The sequence below is a fragment of the Seriola dumerili genome, unplaced genomic scaffold, assembly GCF_002260705.1.
Source record: "Seriola dumerili isolate Sdu_G_001 unplaced genomic scaffold, Sdu_1.0 BDQW01000149.1, whole genome shotgun sequence".
NCBI lineage: Eukaryota > Metazoa > Chordata > Actinopteri > Carangiformes > Carangidae > Seriola > Seriola dumerili.
In genome coordinates, this window is record NW_019174404.1 from 3611593 (window position 1) to 3634532 (window position 22940).

The 22940-nt window shown below is 40.5% G+C and overlaps 3 protein-coding genes across 3 annotated transcripts; all 3 read right to left on the bottom strand.

Annotated features, from left to right (window-relative positions):
• Positions 1–1587: 1587 nt before the first annotated feature.
• On the bottom strand, positions 1588–8818 carry LOC111225283 (desumoylating isopeptidase 2-like). The gene is made up of 5 exons (XM_022750054.1): positions 8724–8818; positions 4344–4416; positions 2491–2584; positions 2242–2383; positions 1588–1833 (listed from the first exon to the last, which is right to left on the bottom strand). Exons 1-5 carry the CDS (start codon positions 8760–8762, stop codon positions 1588–1590), a joined length of 594 nt encoding a protein of 197 aa, XP_022605775.1. The 5' UTR covers positions 8763–8818.
• A 1881-nt stretch (positions 8819–10699) lies between these two features.
• Positions 10700–15583, bottom strand: synj2bp (synaptojanin 2 binding protein). The gene is made up of 4 exons (XM_022750055.1): positions 15401–15583; positions 14678–14814; positions 14067–14162; positions 10700–12794 (listed from the first exon to the last, which is right to left on the bottom strand). Exons 1-4 carry the CDS (start codon positions 15462–15464, stop codon positions 12657–12659), a joined length of 435 nt encoding a protein of 144 aa, XP_022605776.1. The 5' UTR covers positions 15465–15583; the 3' UTR covers positions 10700–12656.
• Positions 15584–16679: 1096 nt separating this feature from the next.
• Positions 16680–21990, bottom strand: LOC111226188 (galectin-3-like). Its single transcript, XM_022751296.1, has 6 exons — positions 21823–21990; positions 21398–21415; positions 20581–21297; positions 19245–19333; positions 18719–18875; positions 16680–17657 (listed from the first exon to the last, which is right to left on the bottom strand). The coding sequence occupies exons 2-6, from the start codon at positions 21410–21412 to the stop codon at positions 17502–17504; spliced, it is 1134 nt and encodes a 377-aa protein (XP_022607017.1). The 5' UTR covers positions 21413–21415; positions 21823–21990; the 3' UTR covers positions 16680–17501.
• Positions 21991–22940: the final 950 nt, after the last annotated feature.

Sequence of the window (22940 nt, forward strand, 5' to 3'; positions counted from 1 at the left end):
GGTTCCCTATCCTTAAAAGGCTCTGTATCTGTAAACATGTCACAGTTCAGTTCACAGTTAAAATAAATCAAAACATAAAAATATGGTCTTAAAGAAATAGTTTGGCATTTTGGGAAATACTGTTATTCTCATTCTTGTTGGTTAGAGGAGAAGATTGATTTGGGACCTGGGAACATGCCAATAAGTGATAATAAGTGATCTTTATAGGTGCTGGTAGGCAGATCTTGTTACCTTTGGAAAGAGCTAGGCTAGCTGTTTCCCCCTTGTTTCCAGTCTTTATGCTAAGCTAAGCTAACCGGCTGCTGGCTGTTGCATAATATTTACTGCACAGACACGAGAGTGCTATTGATCTTCTGATCTAACACTCTGCAAGAAAGCAAACAAACCTACTTCCCAAAAATGTTGAACTATTCCTTTAAGGATTACTGTAACTTAAAGGGGAATACTGAATTTTTCTGCTTTTCTTTCTCATTGCAGCTCAGTCTTTACCAGTTTAATGGTGAAAAAAATGATTAGACCAGAGAGGAGCAGCCTCTGGGTGTAAATGTACATTTCCTAGCCTGGAAGATATCGCACCGTTATAATATAAATACTATTTGGATATAAAAGCGTAGACAAAAATTGTACTGGGTCACAAAGTCAATAATAGTCAGTGTAGCAGCTTGACTTTCTTTGTGTTTGTGTCTCTGAGATGTTCACAGATAGTGACTGGGCTGCCCGACGCTGTGTGAACAGCGACTATTTAAAACGAACAGTATTTGCCCTTGATTGTTTATAACCGTTGGTGAACTGGTTACACTGGCAGCTAACTGCCAGTTTACGGTTTAAAACAAGTCCCAGTTTAGATAGTTTCTTTAAAAAAAAAAAAAAAAAGGAAAAGGAGAAGAAATACTTGATGATATGATCAGAAATGTGGCATCTCAGTTTAGTTTTATCAAATTCTTTCAACATGCAACATTTGAACTCAGGGAACGGTCCAATCCTCTTTAACCCGCTAACCTTCTAAAATGGCCAAAGTAAACTACTACAGCTCCACACAAAGAAAGCAGAGTCAACAATATTAACTGAAGGCCACATAGAGGTTATTGAACGAGAACTTGTTGAAGTTGAGCAGATTAGCGGTTTCCTGGTAACGTCACTATCAGTAGTCTCAGGTGTCTATCTAGTTATTCTACAAAAGCAGCTCAGAAGGCAGGGCAGGGAACAAGGCTGACAAAGGTTTAAAAGTTCATGGAAAAGACTAATAATAACGTACTACAAACTTCAGATCTACAAGTGGTTGTTGACGAAGCCTGAGCCACGCTTCAGTGCTCAGGGCTCGGGTCAAAGTTTGCCTCTGTCGTCCCGTCATCTGGAGAGAGGACAGGAAGGGTCTCTGTGCTGTAGGTCTGAAGTCTCTGGCTGCAGCTCTCCTCATCAGGAGGAGAGTCTTCTTTCCCTGCCTCTTTACTCAGAGGACAAACAGTATGAGGTCAGGTGGTTGTTCAAGCCTACTAATGCCACTTGAGCCACTTGCAGTGGTGGCAGGAAGGTCCAGAGGTCAGTGTGTGTGTGTGTGTGTGTGTGTGTGTGTGTGTGTGGGGCAGTTCACACCCTCGTGTGGCGACAGCTGTGGGAAGAGCCCGAGCCGGTGGCAGCAGCACCGGACGGGGACGAAGGGTCGTCGTCGCTGGACTCGTTGCGCTCCTCTTTGTGGAGGCCGAGGCTGATGTGGCTCTGCAGGGCGGCCGGGGTTAACCACTCCTTGGGTAGGCAGCTCTGCAGGAAGGGGATGCAGGAGCTGAAGTACGCCAGTCTGTTCACCCAGCGAGGGATTTCCCGTCCGCACAGCAGCTGAAAAAAGGCAGAAGACGTGATGTTAAACATATTGTCTTTGTCTGATGTTAGAATCCTCACTAAGATCAGGGAAGTGGATCATATCCCTCCAGCTCTCAGACCTTTACACCGACTTCCTGTTGGCGAAAGTATTGACTTCAAAACTCTGCTGATGGTTTAAGAGGCACTAAATGGTTTAATGCCAAAATACATTTCTGATGCGCCTAATCCAGATCTCATCCTCATCCAGGCAATCCAGTCAACAGTTTTCAAGACATTTTACTCAAAAGCACAAATGTTCACCTCATGGTGGCGCGAGACAAAAAGTCAGGAGATCATCAGTGTCATCGTTCTCTGGAGTCTGTATAAAATCTGATAAGTGTATTTCAGTGTACAGTATAGTATAGCACGAATATATAGACTGACCTCAGACAGTGAGGAGGAGAAGTGGTTGCAGTTTTTGTGCATTAGATGGTAGGCGTTCCCTTTGAACTCTTTACCGAGCTCCTCCATGATTTTATCTATGTCCTCCTCTGTGAAGTCCGTGGTGCCCAAAACAATGGCCTCCCTGTTTAAGAAAAAAAAAAAAAGCAGAAAAAAAACACACACACTTATCTCCGGCACTAACATTAACAACGTCACAATGCATTGTATGCTAAACTGGAGAATGCTCACTTGAATTTGAATGTCTCTCCCAGTTCAGCAGCATTGCCTGGGTTGATTTCAAAGATGCCACTGAAAGGGTACGGATGACCCCCGTACGCAAATTCTGTGTGGACAAAGATGCAAAACAGAGGTTAACTCTTCAATTAAAAGCACTCAACAGCTGTAATTACACCGAAGCGAGTAATTAATCACAGTCACACTGTACTTAAATCATTAGGCCTGGCTAATTACAGGCCTCCATGCTCTGTATTACAGCAGCACAATGGCAAACAGTGATGAACACCAGGGCCGCAGCAGCATATTGAATACAATGCCTTGAACTGTTACTTATGTAAAATCTGAATTTAATCTGAATTTATACATTTTCACCAACAGACGCACAGCGCTGTTTCAGACGTGAGAAAACAAGTAGTCAAGGATGAAATAAAGTAAGTTTATCAATAATATGTTAAAGCAGTTATTTGCTACTTAGATGTATTAAAATTAAATTTTTCCATATGAAGACCGATGGTGGAATGTAACTAACTACATTTAAACAAGTATTGTGTTTCTTCTTCTCTCTATTACTTGTAACTCCACTACAATTCAGGGGGAAATACTGTCATTTGGACTCCACTACATTTATCTGACAGCATTCGTTACTGATTACTTTAGAAATTAACATTTTTCAAGTGTTCAAATGTTTTACTTGTTAATGAGCAAAAGTTCTGCATTGAAAAATCACATGAATTAAAAGTACATAAGTATCACCAGCAAAGACCTGTGTTGTTATATAATATATTATTGGAAGCATTAACATGTAAACGACATTCTAATGTTGTAACTTGTCATATAAAGCTAATTCTAACTGTTTTATATACTAGCAAGCATTTTCATCTATAACAACGCATAATATTTTATAAAATGATAATGTTTTCTATTTAAATACTGTGACTAGTAAATATAGCCACCAAATGAACATACCACAGTAAAAAGTGCAATAAAGTGCGGAATAAAGTACAAGTGATTCACAAGAATAGATGTAGTTAGTTATATTATATATCTCTCACTGTCTGTGCTTTCTGCAAACCCATGGCTTCATGAAACCTCAATATTCATTAGAAAAAGAAAAAAAAAAAGCTTAGACAATACTAGACTCTTCTGATAATATCAACATTTAAAATCTTACAAAGCTGTGTTGCTGGGTGTCGACGGTTACACAGATTCTATAGGTGGACGGACTCTATGCAGCAAGATTCAATACATGTAAATTAGATTTATTTTATGCCATACTTTGTGGTCTTAGCTATCAAAACTAGGATATTTAGAGTTGGAGCTCTTCACCTGACAGTGAGGGTATATTAAATTCATGGCATCGTTATGTAAAAATATGCTGCAAGCTCAGGATACTATGCTGCAGATCCATTAAAAGGGGTGATTTCCTGCCTGAGTACAGACTGCATTTTCCCTATCATCGTATTTCTCGGCGTGAAGACCCAATATTTCTGGTTGCAAGGGCATAATGGAATTCCCAGTGATCTAGTTTCACGCTGGTTTCTGCATCTTTTTTTTAAAACTACAAACACACACACACACACACACACATTTACAGTGAGTCAGCGGTGACTCAACCCAGAGAAATGGGGTCATGTTATTAGGAGCACAACTCCATATTCCATTTTTTTTTTTAAAGCCCCACTTCATCTGTGTCTGTGAAAGCAGCCTCGCACAAAATTTCATGATCAGACAGTGACGCACCAGGTCGGAGTCTGGCCTGGTTCTGTTTAGCTCAGACGAAACTGTGATGGGATTTCACAGACATAAAGGAAGCCCCCCCACCACCACCACACACACACACACACACCTCCCACCCCCCGTCTTACCTCTGCCATAAATCTCAATGCCTGAGTGGAAGACTCCAATGCCCAGATTGGAAGTGTATTCGTTTATCCAGTACTGCAGAGAAAGAGTGAAAGAAGGGGGGGTTAGGTGGAGTGAGGCATTTAGGATCAATATCAAGTTATTTGGTAAAAAAAAACAACAGTATTGTATCAGCAGCTCTGCAGAAAATACAGTTGAATATTTTACTGCTAGATTATGCTTAACAGGCGAAAGCTGATGTGACTTTTAATGCTACTCAATTCCACTGAAAAAGTAGATCCCAATTACTTGATGATAATTAATCAGACACATTCTTTTGACTTTGTAGAGCCTAATTATTATACAGCACTTTTGCTATTCAATTAAATCGAAAGTGCTTTGTTTTTTCTGTTAAGGGAATTGTTTTACATTCACAATTTTTCTTTGCCGAGAGTTAGATGAGGAGATCAATACCACTCTCGCATCTGTGCGGTAAATAAGACGCCACAGCCAGCAGCCGGTTAGCTGTGTACGGTAACAACTGGGAAGAGGTGGAAACAGCTAGTGTGGCTCGGTGTTTTCAACACAGCTCGTACTGCGATACAACCACTAACCCACTCACATGAAATGAACTCATTGCTGATACAAAACACTGAACAGCTCTGTAATACTCTACATCTTCTGTCTAAAGTTACAACTTCTCTATTAATTGGATATTTTGAATAAAACTGAATATTGTTTTTATACATCATGTCTGCACTTGCCCTATCTAAAGCTGAATCATCCCTTTAGACAGCCCTTGGGTATTAAAGGTGCCATTCTAGGTTGTTCCTACAGGGTGTGAGCTTTGATATGATTCTTATTAGCAATTTTATACACCATTTTTTAAATCACGTTTAGTTTAAGTCTGTTTTTTTTTGATGTTCTGATTTTGTTTTGTAGACATAATTGTCCAATAAATGCAAAGTGACTCGCAGTATTTTATTTTGTTAAATGTAGTATTGTTATTACTGCCTATCTCTGCATGCTCTCTTTGTTAAATACATGTTCTAAAAAAAACTGTTAACCTGCAATTACAGCAAATATTCATTCATTTATTGACTTCCTCTGTTTATTCTTGTTCAGGATTGTAACAGCAGGAGCATCCCAGCATGCACCAGGCAGAAGAGAAAACAAGGGAAACACTTAGGACCAATCCATCTCAAGGGCAAATATACAATCAGTCACAGTCTCTGGTCTGTCTGACCTGGAAATCTTTGGACTATGGGAGGAAAAAGACAAACCCAGCACATCAAACCTGTCTTATTCTAGCTATGAGCCAAGCTGCCGCCTCTCACTGCAATCTACTATCAGGAGATTATTCATGGAAGGACCACAGTTCGCCCCCACCCCACACCCACTGACACTCCCATGCCCTGGGACACCCGGGAGGAGACATGCTAAGAGCTATCCGTGCTGGCCCAGCTGTCCGCTATTAATAATAGAACACATTTCCGGGCTCAGAGTGATACAATAAAAGCATTTCCACCACTTTACTTTGTGTCAACAGAGTCTTCTCGTGTGTCTGCAGTGACCTCTACCCTATTGGCTCTCTAGCTTTTGTCATTTCACACCAGGAATGGATGGAAATCTTTTAACCGGAGCAACCCTCCCAGCTTCCTGGAAAGAAAGCATCTACAAGGGCAAATTCTTCCACCTAAGTGAAATGAGATTGACAAGTCGCCTGTCAAATGACCTGACTTCACCCTAACAAATCGGTCCTGGCAACATTAGTGAAGCTTTCATAGTCACAGATATAAATCTCTTCTCTGGCGATGCACCCTCACTCTCTTGCTTTTGTGAAATCATGTTGCACGCCAGCACTGCTGCAGAGATCCATGCAGCCTCCCCTACAACCTCCTGCCTATGCAGATACAGCATGCGCCACTACACACATCCACCAGTCACGCTGATTTCACATCGAAGATGATCGACTCATCCTCCTCCCTCCTCATATTATTCACACTCAGGCGGATCCCGTCGCCTTCTCGTGTTCTTGTGTTTAATTCTCTGCAAAGTATTTAAGGCTGACTCTGACTGTCGCTGCGCTCAGGATCACTTTCTCCCATTTCAACAGCCGCTGTATGACCTGTTAAGTCCTGGCACTGCAGAGCCACCCTGGAATTAAATCAGCTGTTTGAGCCGTCACCTCCGGCCCCACTGAAGTCCTCAAGGTATCAGGAGAGAGCCAAGAGTCCAAAACTGAAGCCGGTCTTGAGCTTAAGTGTGTGATTAAAGTTTTATGTGAGCGTTCTTAAAATCACAGTCTGGTTTTTGGCTGTATTCACGTATCACGCTGTTGTCTCATAGTTGTACAATTTCTCAAAATATGAAGAAGGTCTTGAAAGCTCAAGGATGAGAGCACTTGTTGAAATACTTAACTTCAAGTACTTCATCTCACTCTAGTGAATAATAATCTCCAAGTGCAGCTATTTTCGTTCTTTTATGTGTAAAACTCTATTTATAAGCAGTATATATAAGGACATTTTAAGTGTTTATCCACATGTTTATTAACAACTGCTCTCATTAAGCATCTGTAACTGATGTATAAACAAATAATGAATGGTTGACCATGCAATGTAGCTGAAATCACTTTTTATATATGAAAATACTTACAAAATATGTGTCTTCTGAATACATAAAAAAAGATCAAACATTATGAGCGCTTATATTTTCTTTCAAATAAAACATTTATGGGAAACAAGAATCCAAATGAGCTTCATCACTGAAAGACTGCTACATATCAACAGCTCATACTGATAATCTCACCTCTCAGGCTTTCTCCAAGTAACTGCCTGATATTAATGTTTTCATATGTGCCAAACCACCAACCCAATCTTTTGACAGTCATCCATATTTACTAAATGTAATGAAGTATAAAGGATTTATTTGTTATATTTAGTTATAATTCTAAACCTAATTTTTGATGCTATTTATGGTGTTTCTTTTCTGCTATGGCCATTAAATGTAATTACACTCATTATCTACCTCCCTATATAGTAGATTTCACTGTCAGGATTCAAATGACATGCGTTTGTACACATTTCATTATCTGTAAATACATTTCTACATAAAGTACTCCATAACTTAACTATTTTAGTATTTAATATCAATATTTGTTCATACGTTTTCTTCACTCTCATGATGGCAAAAAGCTCTCTAAATTTTTTTTTGTGTAACTACTACATCATCTGTCTAGAATGAACCCCTCTTGAGTTTTGAACTGAACTATAGTCACATGTGAATGATTTGCACGCAGCTATAAACGGTTTAATAAATGTTTTAAAATACACGGTAGGGTCATGTGTCTAATCATACATCATTAAAATGTACTAAGTGTTTATTAGAGGATGGATGGAGATTGCAATGGTTGACGAATACATTAATAAACACTCGACATGTCCTTATTTCTGCTTAAAACTACAATACACTGAAAGCAATATTGTGCATCCATGTTGCTCATGAATGCTGAATAATGAGAACTGAGGTGAAGTGTAAACCAGGAGAGAAATAGAGTCATTCTTTGCATTTACAGCAACATGTTGCATAATACTCACACAGCACACTATTCAGCAGTACAGTATGTGAAGACCTGGCAGTGGGCACATGTCTGAATGAGGATCCTTGTCCTTTGCTGATGTGTGTGGGTTTATGTGTGTGTGTTTGCATCATGTGAGCACAGTGACAGAGGTCAGAGGGAGGCTGAGGTTGGAACATGAAACTGTATTGTCTTATGTGCTTTCATTCTTCTCTACTTTTTACCTTTTTTTATGCCTAAATATCACCAGATTATCTTTATCCACAAGTTAAAACACAGTGATACTGCTCAGTAAAGGCTGAATTAGAAGATAGACCTAGAATTTGTCTTTATAACACACAGCACGTCTGCAGCATACCAGCTAAGGCTACGTACACACTGTGTAGCTATAGTATAGGCTGCATACCTCCCAGTCTCCTCTTCAATTAGTGTTGCAGTAAATCTTTGAACATGGGTGTGCCTGCTCACCATATCCCAAAGAAAATTATTTTAATTTAACACTAAGTCAGCTGTTAGAAGTCCACAGGTTTAGTATTACATTAGAAACATCAACATGGAAGATTGTTTATTTTAACAGGTTTTTGCTGCCTTGTTTCCATGTCATATTTGAGTCCAGCTGGCTCTTTGCAACATGAAAATAGCTGTGAAGTGCACAAATGAAACAGGTGTGTGTGGGCCTGACATCTCTAGTGGTGCATTCACTTCCCAAGTTGGTGAAATAGTCTCAGCCAGAAACAGAAAACAAGAAATAAGTAAAAAAAAGAAAAAAAAAAGAAAAAAAAAAGGAAAAAAAAGTGAGTGCAGTTTGGTTGAGATGGGTCCTTACCATATCATACACGTTAAGGATAACAGGTTCATTGGCCATGGTTTAAACCTGAGCTGGAAAGGCGAACGTCCCCACCCTCCACGTTTTAAGGTCGTCAGCACACCTCCACACCCCGCTGAAGTCACAGGGCCACACGGTGGACAGCAGCAGCAGCAGCGGGCAGGCTTCTGCTGGACGGATGGAGGCTGCTCATTCCCCCCGCAGGGCAACAACTACTGCATGGGACACAGCTCTGCGCGTAAAGCCAGCCAGGGGAAAATGTCCAAAAGCAACCGGGCAACTGAAGCTTAGCGAGATGTCACAGAGCCATTATCGCAAGTAAGGTCAGGAAAGCATGAAGCTCAGATCCCTGCAGGGCAACGCGGGGTGCAGCGGTGGACGCGGCCCATGTCCCGGCTCCAGTAATATCTGTTGCAAGGGAAACCGATGCAGGCAGGAGGTGTATTTGCGAAATAAAAGCAACCACAGCAGCTCAAAATATCAGATCAGAGTTGATAATGTGGTCCATAACGGACAAAAAGGCCCTACAAATGTTGAAATCTGAAGCAGGCGCCGGGGGACAGCAAGGGCGGACCGATGTCGAGGCCATTTTTTACGCGGAAGATGTTGGAGCAGCTGTGGAAGAGGACTCCTGAGCCATGGCGGTTAATTGAAGCTGATAGGGGAGTCCGGTTCACCAGCAGCAGCATCCCCGGCCGGTGCCGCTGCTACTGCTTTCCCGCATCCAGCATCCTCTTCGAAGTCGGGAGGGGAAGCTGGTCGGCACAAACCTCCGCGACATGACTCCTCCAACAACACCGAACCGTTCACCCAAACCGCTCGATGATGATTTTCAAACGTATTTCACAAAGTAGCGAGGCAGCCACGATCCGTCCGTATGGCGAGCTTGTTATCCAGCTCCGGCTCTCTTCCTGCCGCTCTCTGGACGGGGCTGAAGCGTTTGATTACATCATATCTGCCTCCGAGGCAACATCCTCCAACAGCTGATGTGAGACAGTGCTGCTGGTGGGTGTACCGGAGCACATTTTGTTACAAAAGACACCACTTTACTATTTCGATCCACCAGCTCCATGCTGAAATGCTGAGATCTGCTTCATTTTCACCTCCGCGTGGTGCACGAGCCACTTACACCGACCGTTAAAAAACGGTTCCGTCACATTTTTTTTGAAGGTCCGTTGGCTCAAAACACAGTTTTTTTTTCGTGGAAGTTGTTTATTTTATTTTATTTTATTTTTTACTGAAAATGGATTAACACTTCAGTAAAAAATAAAAGGGTTAAAAGCGATATAACATGCAACAATACAACAGGTTTCGTGATTTATTTTGTGATAACAAATTAGCTGAGTCGTTAATTTATTCCCCTCCTCCCCACTGTATTATGCTCCTCCCCACTGTATTATGTTCATAGTAAACAGCATTAGACTTAAGGAAATGATTTACTGTATTCTGAAAGGACAGTTTTTTAAATTTTTATTTATTTATTTAGTGAAAATCAAGCAACAGTGTCCACTTTTATTTTGAAACTAAACTGACAGATTCCGGTGATGTACCTGTCGTTTGCCAACTTGACAGACACGGGCCTTTTGTCAAAAGTGTGAGCTACATAAGCAACACACTTTTTTTTTTACACTTACTGTGAAAATTATAAAATTATGACAACATACTTAGAGTCTCAATTTTTATTTAGTATATAATTGTATATATTATACAATTGGCAAATCTGAATTTTAACAGTAAATCAAGCTTTTGATGTAACAATACCTCTTAATTTTGACTTAATACCACATACTTCTGAAACTCTCTCATTTTGACTGATAGTATTTATTTATTTTTTAACAATCTTATCTTTACATCCATCTTTTTTCTTTTGGCAGGACTAAAAAAAAAATATCAAGAATAGTAGCATTTTTAGATTTAAGTGAAACATATGAATTTCCTGCCTAGAAATGAAAAGAAAAGAAAAGGTGAAAACCAGGTGAATTCAACATGAATTTTAATGGGTGCTTAGATGTCAAACACACAGTATTTGCATAATTTAGTAGTGCTTCTGATCTACTTCTCTGGTATACTGCACATATTCACAGTCCCAATCAGCAGAGCGACATGAAATGTATTTACAGACAACAAGAGCCACATACAGTCAGAGACAATTACATGATAGATGCACTGCAGACTGACAAATGTGGACAAATACACCCAGTACACAAAATTCATACAATTCATCTGCTCTATGGCCGTTACTGGAGGAGTTCCATGATTGTGGCTAGTGCAAAAGAAACAAAAAACATTTAAAGTCGTTGACAGCAACTCATCTTTTAGAAAACTCCTTTAAATGGAACTGGCTCGAGCTGCTTTTCACTATCAAGCTGTTGGTCCTTCACACAAAAGAACAACTCCTTTCCTTTCTGACAACATGCTCCAATTTTCATATTCATCCCACAAGAAAAATCACTCAGCGGTTGGTGCGATGTGACTGCAAGCATTGGCCTCGATGCAAAATTAGGAGAATGTTTTAAAATGGCTGTGACACAAACATGGCAGCATCAGCTGTGACTGGACATTAGGAAAAGGGCTGCTCACCACATTATATACATATTTAATGGTTCACCCTGAGTGAACATGTGATGCTTCATAATAAACTCTTCAAAGAGAAACTAATTGGTGATACTCTGAACAAGAATATATATTTGCTTTAAAAGGATAAGTCTGGTGATAATCTACGTTTTTCTTTCTGTCAACAAATCCCGACAATGAATTACTTTTACTAACAAGCATTTCCTGATTTATCTTCTTCCTCTGTGCCATAGAGCTCCATTGTTAGCTATTTGAAATGAGACACACTGGATGACATGATAGGATGATCATGGGCACAAGAGTTAATTTTGACTCAATCATATATATACTGCCCTGCTGCCAGAAATACTCTCTATATAACTGAATGTGTATTAATCCGCAGTTAAAAATAGTCCCCATAACGTTTGGTAAAAGCTACAGTGCCCAGCTGTTTTAGGGAATTACTGAGCTGTTTTTGAAAATTAAACTATAAATCTGTGAATTGAACAAGTGGTTTTGTGGCTGAGGAAGTTGGAAAGCATTAAGAGACTGACTAACTCGCTATTCGTTTGGAGCTATTAACGGGATTTGTTGACAAGAAAAAAAAAAGTTGCCATCCGTATCCATTAATTTAATGGTATGTAGTGGGTTGATTTTCATTTTGATCAACACTAAGGAGCAACATGAACCACCTACTTGGAATATACAGCAAAAGGCACTCAAAAAGTCCATTACAGGACACGATTCATCAGATGAACTGCAGGCTTTTTCAACCCCCAGCTCAATCTAAGCAGCACAGCAGGATGCTGCTCCTCCAATGATTCTGTGCAACAGAGCAAAATGAAAATCAAACCCAGTGCCGTGAACTTTGAACAGCGACAAACTGAAAACCCAGGAATGGGTTCCTCTCACGTCGACAGATCTGCCATTCAGTGATGGGGGGTACAGGCCCACGAGTGACTGAACACAACACCGTATTTCAGTTTGTGAATGGACCCTGAAGCTTGAGTCAGTCTGACTTGACCCAAGGTTTTAATACTTTTCTGCAAACTACTGTTTGTTTCTGCCAGAGCTCAGCCCAGCTCAGCCCAGCAGCAGGAATGTCATGTGTTCATCCTCCTCTATCTCCTTACCATCACAAAGTTATCTATTAGAAGTCATCTCTGTGGTAAGAGAGCATCCTCTTGCATAAGAAGGGTGTCAAGAAGCTACCATTAATTCCATAATAAACATGTAGATGGAGAAACTCATCGGTGACACCAACACTTACTAATAAAATAAAATAAGCTCTACTGTTTAGAGTTTGTTCCCTCTTTCACTTCTTTGGCCTTTAGCAAAGTGTTTGATCTTAAAAATAACATACAGTCGTCGTCAGCTTGGTTAAAAGGGTTTCCTACTGTGCCGTATGTAAAAAAATGACATGAGGGCGATGGCTCCCACAAAAGCACCCAGCATTACCAGAGAAGCTCCAGAAGATTCTGAGTGTGAGGGTGAGGGTCCGTTCATGTGAGAGGGCAACTGCAAGACACAGATATGAAAACAAGAATAAAGATTAAAGCTGCACTGGAGGTGATATTTACATAGAAAGAGCTTAAAACCACATGTCAAACTGAAACAGGCAACAAATTCATTTATTGTTAAACCTACTGAATGTAATGATTTATTAGCAATTGTGGACCGAAGAATAAAATATTGCATTTCAGAGAATTCTTATTTTTTTACCACATCGTTTTTAAAAAAAAAAAAAAAAGCCATGAACATAAAAACCATAGAAGAATTATCAAACTCCCACCAAAGAAAACTGAACTGATCCTGATCACTGCCTAAAAGAAGCTAAGAAAACTGTTTACTTTAAAAACATATGCCATCCCTTGGAAAACAGACAGCTCGAATAAAAAATATGTCCAGTAATTAATGGCTAAAGCAAAGCCAAAACCACGGGTATGGCTATAAGAGTGAAATCCAAGCCTCCGAACCACCAGCGGGGGAAATTTCTGTCCATACATGGCTGGACTCTCCGAACCTGCTTCCAAAACCATTTCATCCATTCCACTAATTCAAAAAACCAAAAGTAGATAAAGAGGAAAAGAAGCCAAGACAAATTTGGCTGCGACTGGAAGCCTGGGTTCAACTTGTTGGCATTGCGCTACTGAACCAGAAAGGAAGTACAAGTAGCATTAAAGCAAACAACAGGAGGCTTATTACCGTTGAAAATGTGATTGTCAGAGAGAAAATGCTCCACGTAAAAGGCTTAGTTATAAAGTTTTATAGACACTGCTTTGTTGAAGAAGTGCCTCCATCTCTTTGTTCTTAGCATGTTGCTGTGGCACAGCATTGCTCAGAGAAATTACAGTGGCACAGAAAGTGGAACTAGATGTTGCCCTGTCTTCACTTGTAATCTTTAGCAGCGGGACATAGTTCACTGATAAAGTGATGTCTGAAACAGAAACCACTGCCCTGAAAATCCATTTAAAAAAAAAAAAAACTTTAGCCTTCTGTGGAGAAACATCAGTTGTGCCATTTCATACAGAAAAAGCTACTTTGATTAGGGTGGCTACTTATCTGCTGTATGTTTAGTGCAGATTTGGACCATCACAGAGAGAATTTGTCTTTAGCTTTACTGGTTGTAGCTTGTAGACTGTCAATACAATCGCTATGAGCCCCCTGATAGACAGTTTGCATCCTTTATTTTCTCAATTTGTGACGGAGAGACTCTATAGTGCACGATAAGATGTGTTTGGAAACATTTGAATACTAGGAAGAATTCATTTAAGGCATCATGGCTCCTACCTTTTTCAGAACACAGAGCTCCACGTCCTCCCCTGCTGTCCTGAACAGCTCCACTGCAGCTTTATGTGTCCGATTCTCCAGCTTGACTCCATTGATCTAAGGTACACAACCCACATGAAACAAAAACTTTACTTAGCTAACTAAATATTCAGGTTGAATTTCCACTGGTGAGTTTTTCAAAATCCTATTTATGTCCTTAAGAGTTTAAATTCAATGTACTTACTCAAATCTATCTAAACAGTGTCGTCTGACTATCCAGCTGTCATTGATAGCCTCATCTCAGCCTCAATTGTTACCGTACGCTTAAAGCAATAAACTTAACCAGTAGGAGCAAAGTGACCCAGGTTTTCGCCTCCCAGGCTACATAGGCTGCTTTTAGGAGGTTTTTGGGCTCTATAAAATGATCTATCTTACAATATCAAGTCTCTATCAAGAAAAGTAATTGTCATTTTAAGTAGGGTGACTGCTTCATTAAACCTCCAGAACTATGCCAATGTTTCACCCAGGAATCTTGTGAGGGCCAGAACTGTGCAAATGTTGTGTAGATAACACACACAAAATATCTGTCCTCTACATCCTACACTTCCTGGATGATAATCAACATTTATTACCGCCAGGATCTTGTCACCCTCTTGGAGCCTCCCATCCAACGCTGCAGCTCCGTCTTCTTTTATTTTGGACACATATATGCCACTGTCATCCACAACAAACTGCTGGTCCACGCCCCCAACTATATTGAAGCCCAAGCCTGAAAAAAAAAAAGAAAGAAAGACAAAAACAATATCTGGCATGAGACAGAGGTTTTTGAGTAAAATTCAATAGGCACAAATCTCAATGTTTGCCAGGGCAGAAGTTGCTGATACAATCATGTCATTTATCTCAATTGATCAAAGTTCAGGAGAAATCCCTCTAACACTGTGCTGTTACTCAAAGAGAGGCCACTTCACGGAATGTTACATAATAAATCCCAAACGTAAACCAGACATTACTCTCTCTTTAAGCTAAATAAACCTGCTAGACTGTCCAGCGCCATTGGTTCAATGAAGAAACTGTCAGTCTGCCAGGCCGTTACTTTTAAAGATTTTAACACAGCGTCGAAGTGCATAAATCAATGTTTTTTTTTAATTAAACGTAGATTTTAGAGCTCAACAGGCTCCCACAACATAACTTCCTTGTGTGCAGTCCACGACAACACATGCTGGGACGGGGTTTTAAGTTTTGATTCGCAAATTAGCCTTTAGCTTGGGGGAGGATACACACTTAGCCTGACATCGCTGCTTTTCGCTGCTACGTAGCTAGCTTCCTGCTAACTGCACGTCAAGTTTTCCTCTTACCTGCCGGTCCTCGCTTCAGTTTTATATCCACCACGTTGGACGAGGAGTGCAGAGAGCCATTCATCTTGTCAACACACCAAACGATTAAAATAAGTCTTCAGAGAAAACGCAGAGGGGGGCAAACTATTTATCTGAAGGTGAACTCATTGAGGAGTTTCGATTTGCTTCCTTCGGCACATTCGGTGGTTTGGGGTTGTGCTGCCCCCTGATGGGCTGAGGCGGAACTGCAGGTTGACCTTTGAATTACACATCAGAAAGCACAGAGGCAGAATACTACACATAAAACGCCCCCACATAATGTAATGTAATGTAATATTACTACTAATACGACTACATACTGCTACCGTTTACACTAATTGTTATTTTTATGTTACATTCTCAGTGGTGGAGGAAGGATTCAGCAATATCACAACATAAAATACACTACTGCAAGTCCACGTTCAATGAACACTACTAGGAATATCATGTTGACACTGGGTAGATCCTCCCTTTGCTATCAAAGCAGCCTTAATTCTTAGTGGCATGAATTCCACAAAATGGTGGAAACATTCATTTGAGTTTCTGTTTCATTTTGACACGATGACAATTCTGCAGTTCGGCAACAATACTGTGATCGGCTGGGGTAATCAAACCATGATTGATTGGTAGTAAGGGGTCCAGTCGGTGCCAAGAAAACACTCCCATGGTTTTTTGTACCAGCTCCAACCAGTCTGGCCATTCTCCTCTGGCCTCTCTTATCGACACTACATTTCTTTCCACAGAACTAGTAGTCTAGACTTAGTTTCTAAGTCTAGAAACTGTTTTGTGAAAACAAAAACTAGGATATCTGCAGTTTTAGTAAAAACTGGAAAAGAGATTCAATTGTATTATCATTTGGAGGCTGCAATTTGTGGTGAACTGTCTTGCATTATACTTCATCCTGCCTTCTTCGATAACCGTGACCTGGATGATGGAGAATCTTCAGACATCCTCAGCTGTTCTTGTTTTGTATGTAAACTCTTGATCTCTAAGATAAACAGTAACTATAACTGTCACTGTAGCAGGTATAACAGGGAGTGCAATCAACGATGTACATTTTATTAGTGTAATATTAACTTTCCAATACATGGGGCTACACCCTAGAAACCCTGTTTTGAGTGCTAACAGAGAACTAACTTTCTCCATGTTTGGGGTAAAATAAAGAAATCTGTACATGGAAACTAATGTTTATTATGTGCGCAGGCAGGTAGCTCATGAAAAGTGTACATCATTCTAAATAAAACAGCAATATCAGTCAGTATTCATTTGTTGCCCCTTTATTTATAAGCAAACACTCTAAAAATACTATACCACTGTTATCTTTGGCAACAAATCATAGGGCCCATTTCCTCCCCTTTTCTACATTTAAATTTGACCCTAATGTTTTTTAGAGTAAGTAGATCTGACTTCAACATGAAATCATAATTCGTAAAACAGCACCCGACCCTCCAGTCCGAGAGCTCAAGAGGATTAATACTGAACAAAGGAGGAGATCAGAGTCTGTATTTAGATAAATTTGAAGAAACTTCATCATTAGCCTACTGTGTGTTGGCCAGCACTGATATACGACTGAGAAGGAGAACTAGTTGATTTTCAGCATCATCATACTCTCATGCATTACAAAGGCTTATCAATGTTTTGATATAAAGGACAGAATAATAAGCATACACGTACTGTAAACAAAATACAGCATACTAGTGGAAAATATATGAAATGTTTGGGACATTGTCACACTTTTCCACTTGGCCTACAATCTTTTCATTAGGAATAAATTAGTATTTCCTTAAAATATCTGTTTTAAATGCACTTCACCCCGTTGAATACTACGCTGTTATGTCATAAAATATATCAGATTGTGAGTTGCTATAAAATGGGAAGTCATCCAGTAAAAAAAGAAAAGGATTATAGTGTGCAGACCTGGGTTAATCTGCCAGGAGAGCAAAGACTGCACTGTGCTGACTATTGTGCCTTGCAAATTCCATCAAATGCATCAAAGTATTTGAAGGGATTTCAAATACAGAAATACAGTGGTTACATTTGACCTATGTCTCCTGTACAGCTTGTGGCTTCGTAGCTCTGAGATTCAGATCATGCTCGGGGCTGCGCTGTAGAGGGTGATGTCTCCGCAGACTCGCAGCAGGGTGACTTCCTCCAGCCCGCCGACTCTGTGCTCGTACTCCAGCAGGTGAGTGCCGTCCACCGCCACTTTAAACATGTCCTCCTCTACAAGGATCTTCAGCTGCAGGGAGAGCAATACAAAACCGGTCAGGACAAGGGAACTGCGGGAAATTCACCTAGAGCTGAAACGATTAATCGATTAATGGATCAATTAATCACAAGTCATTTTTTAAGCAAACTGCCCAAAAAATCGTTCGAGTCGTTCCAGCTTCTCAAATGTAAATATTTGCTGCTTTTCTTTGTCTTCTATGACAGTAAACTAAATGCCTTTGGGGTTGGGACTGTTGGTTGAACAAAACAAGCAAAATGAAGATGTCCCCTTGGGCTTAAATGCTTAAATGTGGTGAACAGTTTACTATCATACTGTAATAGTGTCAGTGAAGGTTTACCAGTAAACCTGTAGTACTGTAAATAACGGCAACAACAAATGTCCACTGCAAAAATAACATTTGATCAGGGTTTTTTTTTTTTTTTTTTTTAATGCAACATTTCTGGTTGAATTGTGGTTTGGTAGAATTTTATGATGCTGCCCTGACATGTGCGTAAACAGCTGTGGACTCAGGTGTTGTGTACATGGTGAGGTCGCAGTACGTACCCGTGACTAACAAGTCTAGTATTGGAGTTTCACCCATGTTCAATATCTTGTGTGACACACAGGACTTGCACTGTTAAGAACACATCCACTCCCTTCTGTCCATGACCAACTGAGCAATTAGCAACCACTATCGAGCTGACTGACAACTTGGAACAAAGGTCCCCCCCCCCGCTGCAGCATTTTCCTGAATTGGTCATTTGTCTGATGTTAAAGGCCCCACACACCCAAATAGGTGTTTTCACTTATTCTGGCTCATTGGTCCCATACTCCTGGTTCAATTTCGGGACCTATGTTGCAAATCACCCCCCTAATCTAGCCATCAAACTAAATGGCAAAAATGCTACAAAAAAAAAAGAGTCGTCTGGTCTGTGCGTACCAACACAGTTCTGAGAACCACAATAAGTGAAAACACTTATGCCGGTGGACCATCGGTGCGTGCGACACTGAGAGGCTCAATTATGTACAACATATTGAAGTTTTTGAGTTTTCTAATGTTTGCTGCAGCTCCAAGACTCTTAACACTTTACCTCAAAACGGCTTCCCTGAACAAACGGGAAGCCTCCTTCCCGCTCCTCTGGACCCCAGCATCCACCCAGGTTGGAGTTTCTAACAATAGTTTGCTCATGAAACCGAGGATTGAAATGAAAGACGACATCTTGACCTTTGATGAAGTCAACATTGAACCTGCAAAAAAGGAAAAAAAAAAAGGGAAAAGATATAGTAGGACTATGTGCTGCTGCTGACAATTAATCATTCTTCTAATATACGTTTTATAAAATATAAAAATAGCTTGAACAAAAAAATAAGAACATATTTTTTTTCATTTTGCAGAACAAAGGCCTCCTTTCATTGTTAACAACTCCATGTTAAAGAGGAAGGAAATGGTGCAGCGTGTAGGGTGGGCTAACGTTAATCATGTGTTGAAGATGACAACATTGTCATGATCTGGAGGATTAGGATGGATGCATGGTTATTATCAGGCATTCAGTTATGTGTCTTCCTCAAACAGGGAGCATCACTGACAGCAGAATTAGAGGCAGACTCTTATCATACCTGTCTGCACCAGGTATGGGCTCCCCGACTACTGTGATCAAAAGTCGTGGCATAATTCCAGCATGAAGAGGGAGATCATACGGCACCATCTGCAAGAAAAATTTACATTTTAGATCATGACAATATATTAAATTGTTATGTTTTATTTTGAAATGAAGTTAATTTCTGCTTATGTATCTTTGAAGCTAATTAAGCAACGTACAAAAATTGAAAAGAATGTTTACCCTGCTCATTATATCCTCATGGGCAATTGCAGAAAGGTTCACATTTAATCACTAATAGTCATGGTCATATACAGCAAAGTGTTTAATGACATTAAAGTAAACAGGCAATTTTTAGTTAAACATTATTCAAAGCTTTGACCCTGCCCACATTCCTACAGCAACATGTCCAATGAGTCACCACCTCTTTCCACTCTTACGCAATTCACAATGATTAGTTGAAACAATGACAAAGTAAAATCTGTTTTCAACATTTTTACAACATCAAGGCATCAGCTGTACAAAGTGACTTTACAGCAAAATGAGAGAAAACTACAAACACCTTTTTATCATTATCATGTACAAAAATGACAAGTCAATGTGCAAAGAGTGATAAACATACAGACTGTGATTTCAGCAGAGAACACGTGTGTTATTACATTAACGTGAGTTTTGTGTAAAAGTGTAATTTTAAATCATCTCACTTTATGAAAACATAACTGTATACTGTGTATATATATTTATATATATATGAAAATTCAGTTTTTGGCACTAATCAAACCATATGGTGATTCTGGAGGTGACGTCCTTGTCCGACTGAAAAGTTGAGTTCATTGCTTTCAATTATATGGTGGATTATATCTGGGCTGAAAGACAAAAATACATTTTTTGATAACTACTTTTGAATATTTGTTGATTCTGCGTTATGTTTTGCTTTGCACCGCAGCAGAGCCAAAGACAGAAAAAGTAATCCAAATACAGCCGTCACAGAAAGTTCACCGTCCTGCAGTAAATACCAACAAGAAAGGAAACTCTTCTTCCACCAGCTGCAGTAGTAGGCAGACAACAAATGAGCCTTATTGAATATGTTAGAAGAAACCTTGTGCTAGAGTACAGCTGAATGTCTAGATAGCAGGTGGCCTGCTAAAGTGGCTGGCAGTGTAGATGAACTTGTCACCCACAGTGAAAGGTTTAAGTACATTTAGCTGGAAGCTGGTTGTAATTTCCCACCCTGAATATGAAAGACTACCACACCAAGATAGATGCTCCACTGCACACCAGAGCAAAAACACACCAGCAAAGAAATGCAGCAAGCAAGCAATATAATGTTATTCATAAGAAGCATTGGTACTCACCAGCATGCCACCTGGAGCAGTAGGCCCACCATATGGACACATAGGCCCAGGGCCAGGTCCGAAGGGGCCAGGAGCAGGAGGGAAGCCTCCACCTGCAGGTGGTCCCCATGACCCAGTGGGTATTGGGGGAAAGCCTCCAGCAGGGAACGCAGGGAAAGAGCCAGGGCCAGCTGGAGGGGGGAATCCACCTGGACCGCCTGGTCCATACATGCCATTTCCTCCTCCTGGCTGACCACCTGGGAAAGGCACATTTGGATAAGGCCCAGGGGGAGCTCCAGGGCCAGAAGGAAATGGTCCAGTTGGGTAAGGAACAGGGCCTCCAGGTAGCTGTCCTGGAGCTCCTTCAGGTGGGTAATGCCCTGGGAACTGCCCAGGGGCTCCAGGGCTGGAAGGGAACTGCCCTGGAGCTCCTGGTGCAGGTGGATATTGTCCAGGTATCCCAGGACCAGGGGGGAACCCACCAGGTGCTGAAGGAGGTCCTGGGTATTGCCCTGGCGCTCCAGGACCAGAAGGGAACGGGAACTGACCTGGTGCTCCAGGGCCGGATGATCCACCAGTGAAGTCACCCGGAGCAGAGGGCTGGGTGGGTGCTCCAGGGGCTGAACCAGGCCATCCTGGATTTGTAGGAGGTGGGGGATGGCTGGCAGGAGCAGACGGGTTATTATTGCCTATTTTCTTTGCCTGGCTCGGGCTGTCGTCTCCTAAAGCATCTGCCAGCTGAAGTACAAGAGAAAGTGAGAGTTACTCTTAGTAAAAGCTTTTTTTTTTAACCACTGGCCACAAGTAAATTAAAAACACCTTAAAACGAGGAACTCACCGAGAAATCTGCCATGATCTGCAACAAAACAAGACACAACTTTCATTAGTTTCATTACGGGGCTATAACGAGCGATTACAACAAACTGTCAAACAGTGCAAGGCATGTCACACCGAGGCTCTGAGTAATGGCACAGTAAATGTTTCCATCCCCGACTGGTGATCAACAAAATCCATTTGGGCAGAGTCAAAATAGCTTGACTTAACCGAATTATTTTAACGACAACCTATAGAGATGCTACTCTGACTTTCGCTGCACATTAACCAGGGTTTAGTTCTTAAAATACCTAGTTAACTGATGTTACACAGTTTGCTACGGACCTAGCTAACAGTAGCTAACTGTTCAGATGGTTAGCTGGTTTGTTTATTTTAGCTTCGTGGAGTCAAAAGAGAGTAAAGTGAGTGAAAGCCGATGTTTCACGCTACCTCGCCAGAAGATGGACTCCTCTCAGATGTTAATAACGGGGAAACAGAGATGATTTATCCTGCTGTGGAAGCCAGTTAGCCAGCTAATTTAGCTGCCTGCCGAGGGACAGGACTACAAGCTAACGTTAGATCTGCTCACACAACAACTACAACTCTTGAAGAGGGAAGGACTGATGACGTATTCTGACACACACGCGCGGACACACACCCAAGTTATATAAAAGTAAAAAGAAGATGAGAGCACAAACATGTTTTAAGAAAGTTTGGGAGGAGTTACTATTTTATCTTATTTTCTTCAATTGTGTAACATATTTACAGTGTCATTCTAAAATTCAATTTCTCTAAATCAAGAAGAAAGTCATGTGAGTACCACTTCCTGATAAAGCACCATTTATAAAGAGTTTATAAGCTCTAATGAATGATTATGCTAATGGTTTATAATACATAATTTACTAATGATTTATAGATCCGTGATGTGATATGTCATTAATAAAAACAACTTTTGAGTTGCCAGGTTGTGGAAAATGCTGCTCTAATGTGATACTTTACTTGCCTTCTTAGCTCTTTAATTCACTGAGGAGACATCAACAATGGACTGTTTGAACTCTAATCTTCTGGAAAAGTGCTGCAGGACATCTGGAACAAAATCCATTTAGAAATTGTTTATCGCAGTTTAGAACTGCTGACTGCTCGTCCCTGTTGCTAATCCACCATTGATTCTATAAAAAAAGACTAAAATTAAGGGCATTTTGGAACAGTTTTTAATGGGGATTTTAAGAATACAAGACCATTTGGACAAACTACAAAAATGTTATATATAATAAGAGAGGACAGGGTTGCAAGTAGTATTGAGAACATTAAAGTCATGACCTCTGTGATATTATTGTGAATTTGGAGGAGTTTCTATTCTGCAATTGCACACAAATTACTCATGCTGGAGTTTTTTTTATGCTGTATTGGTATTTGTGTTACTAAGACTAGTGGAGCTAGATAAGTAGGAATGGCTGGGACATGGCATTCAGATGATACTGCCTGTCAAAGGGAGCCATGGCAGTTTAGTCTGATCAGATGCAACATAGATATGGTCAAGCTGCTCTTTGCTTGGATGAGAGTAGGAA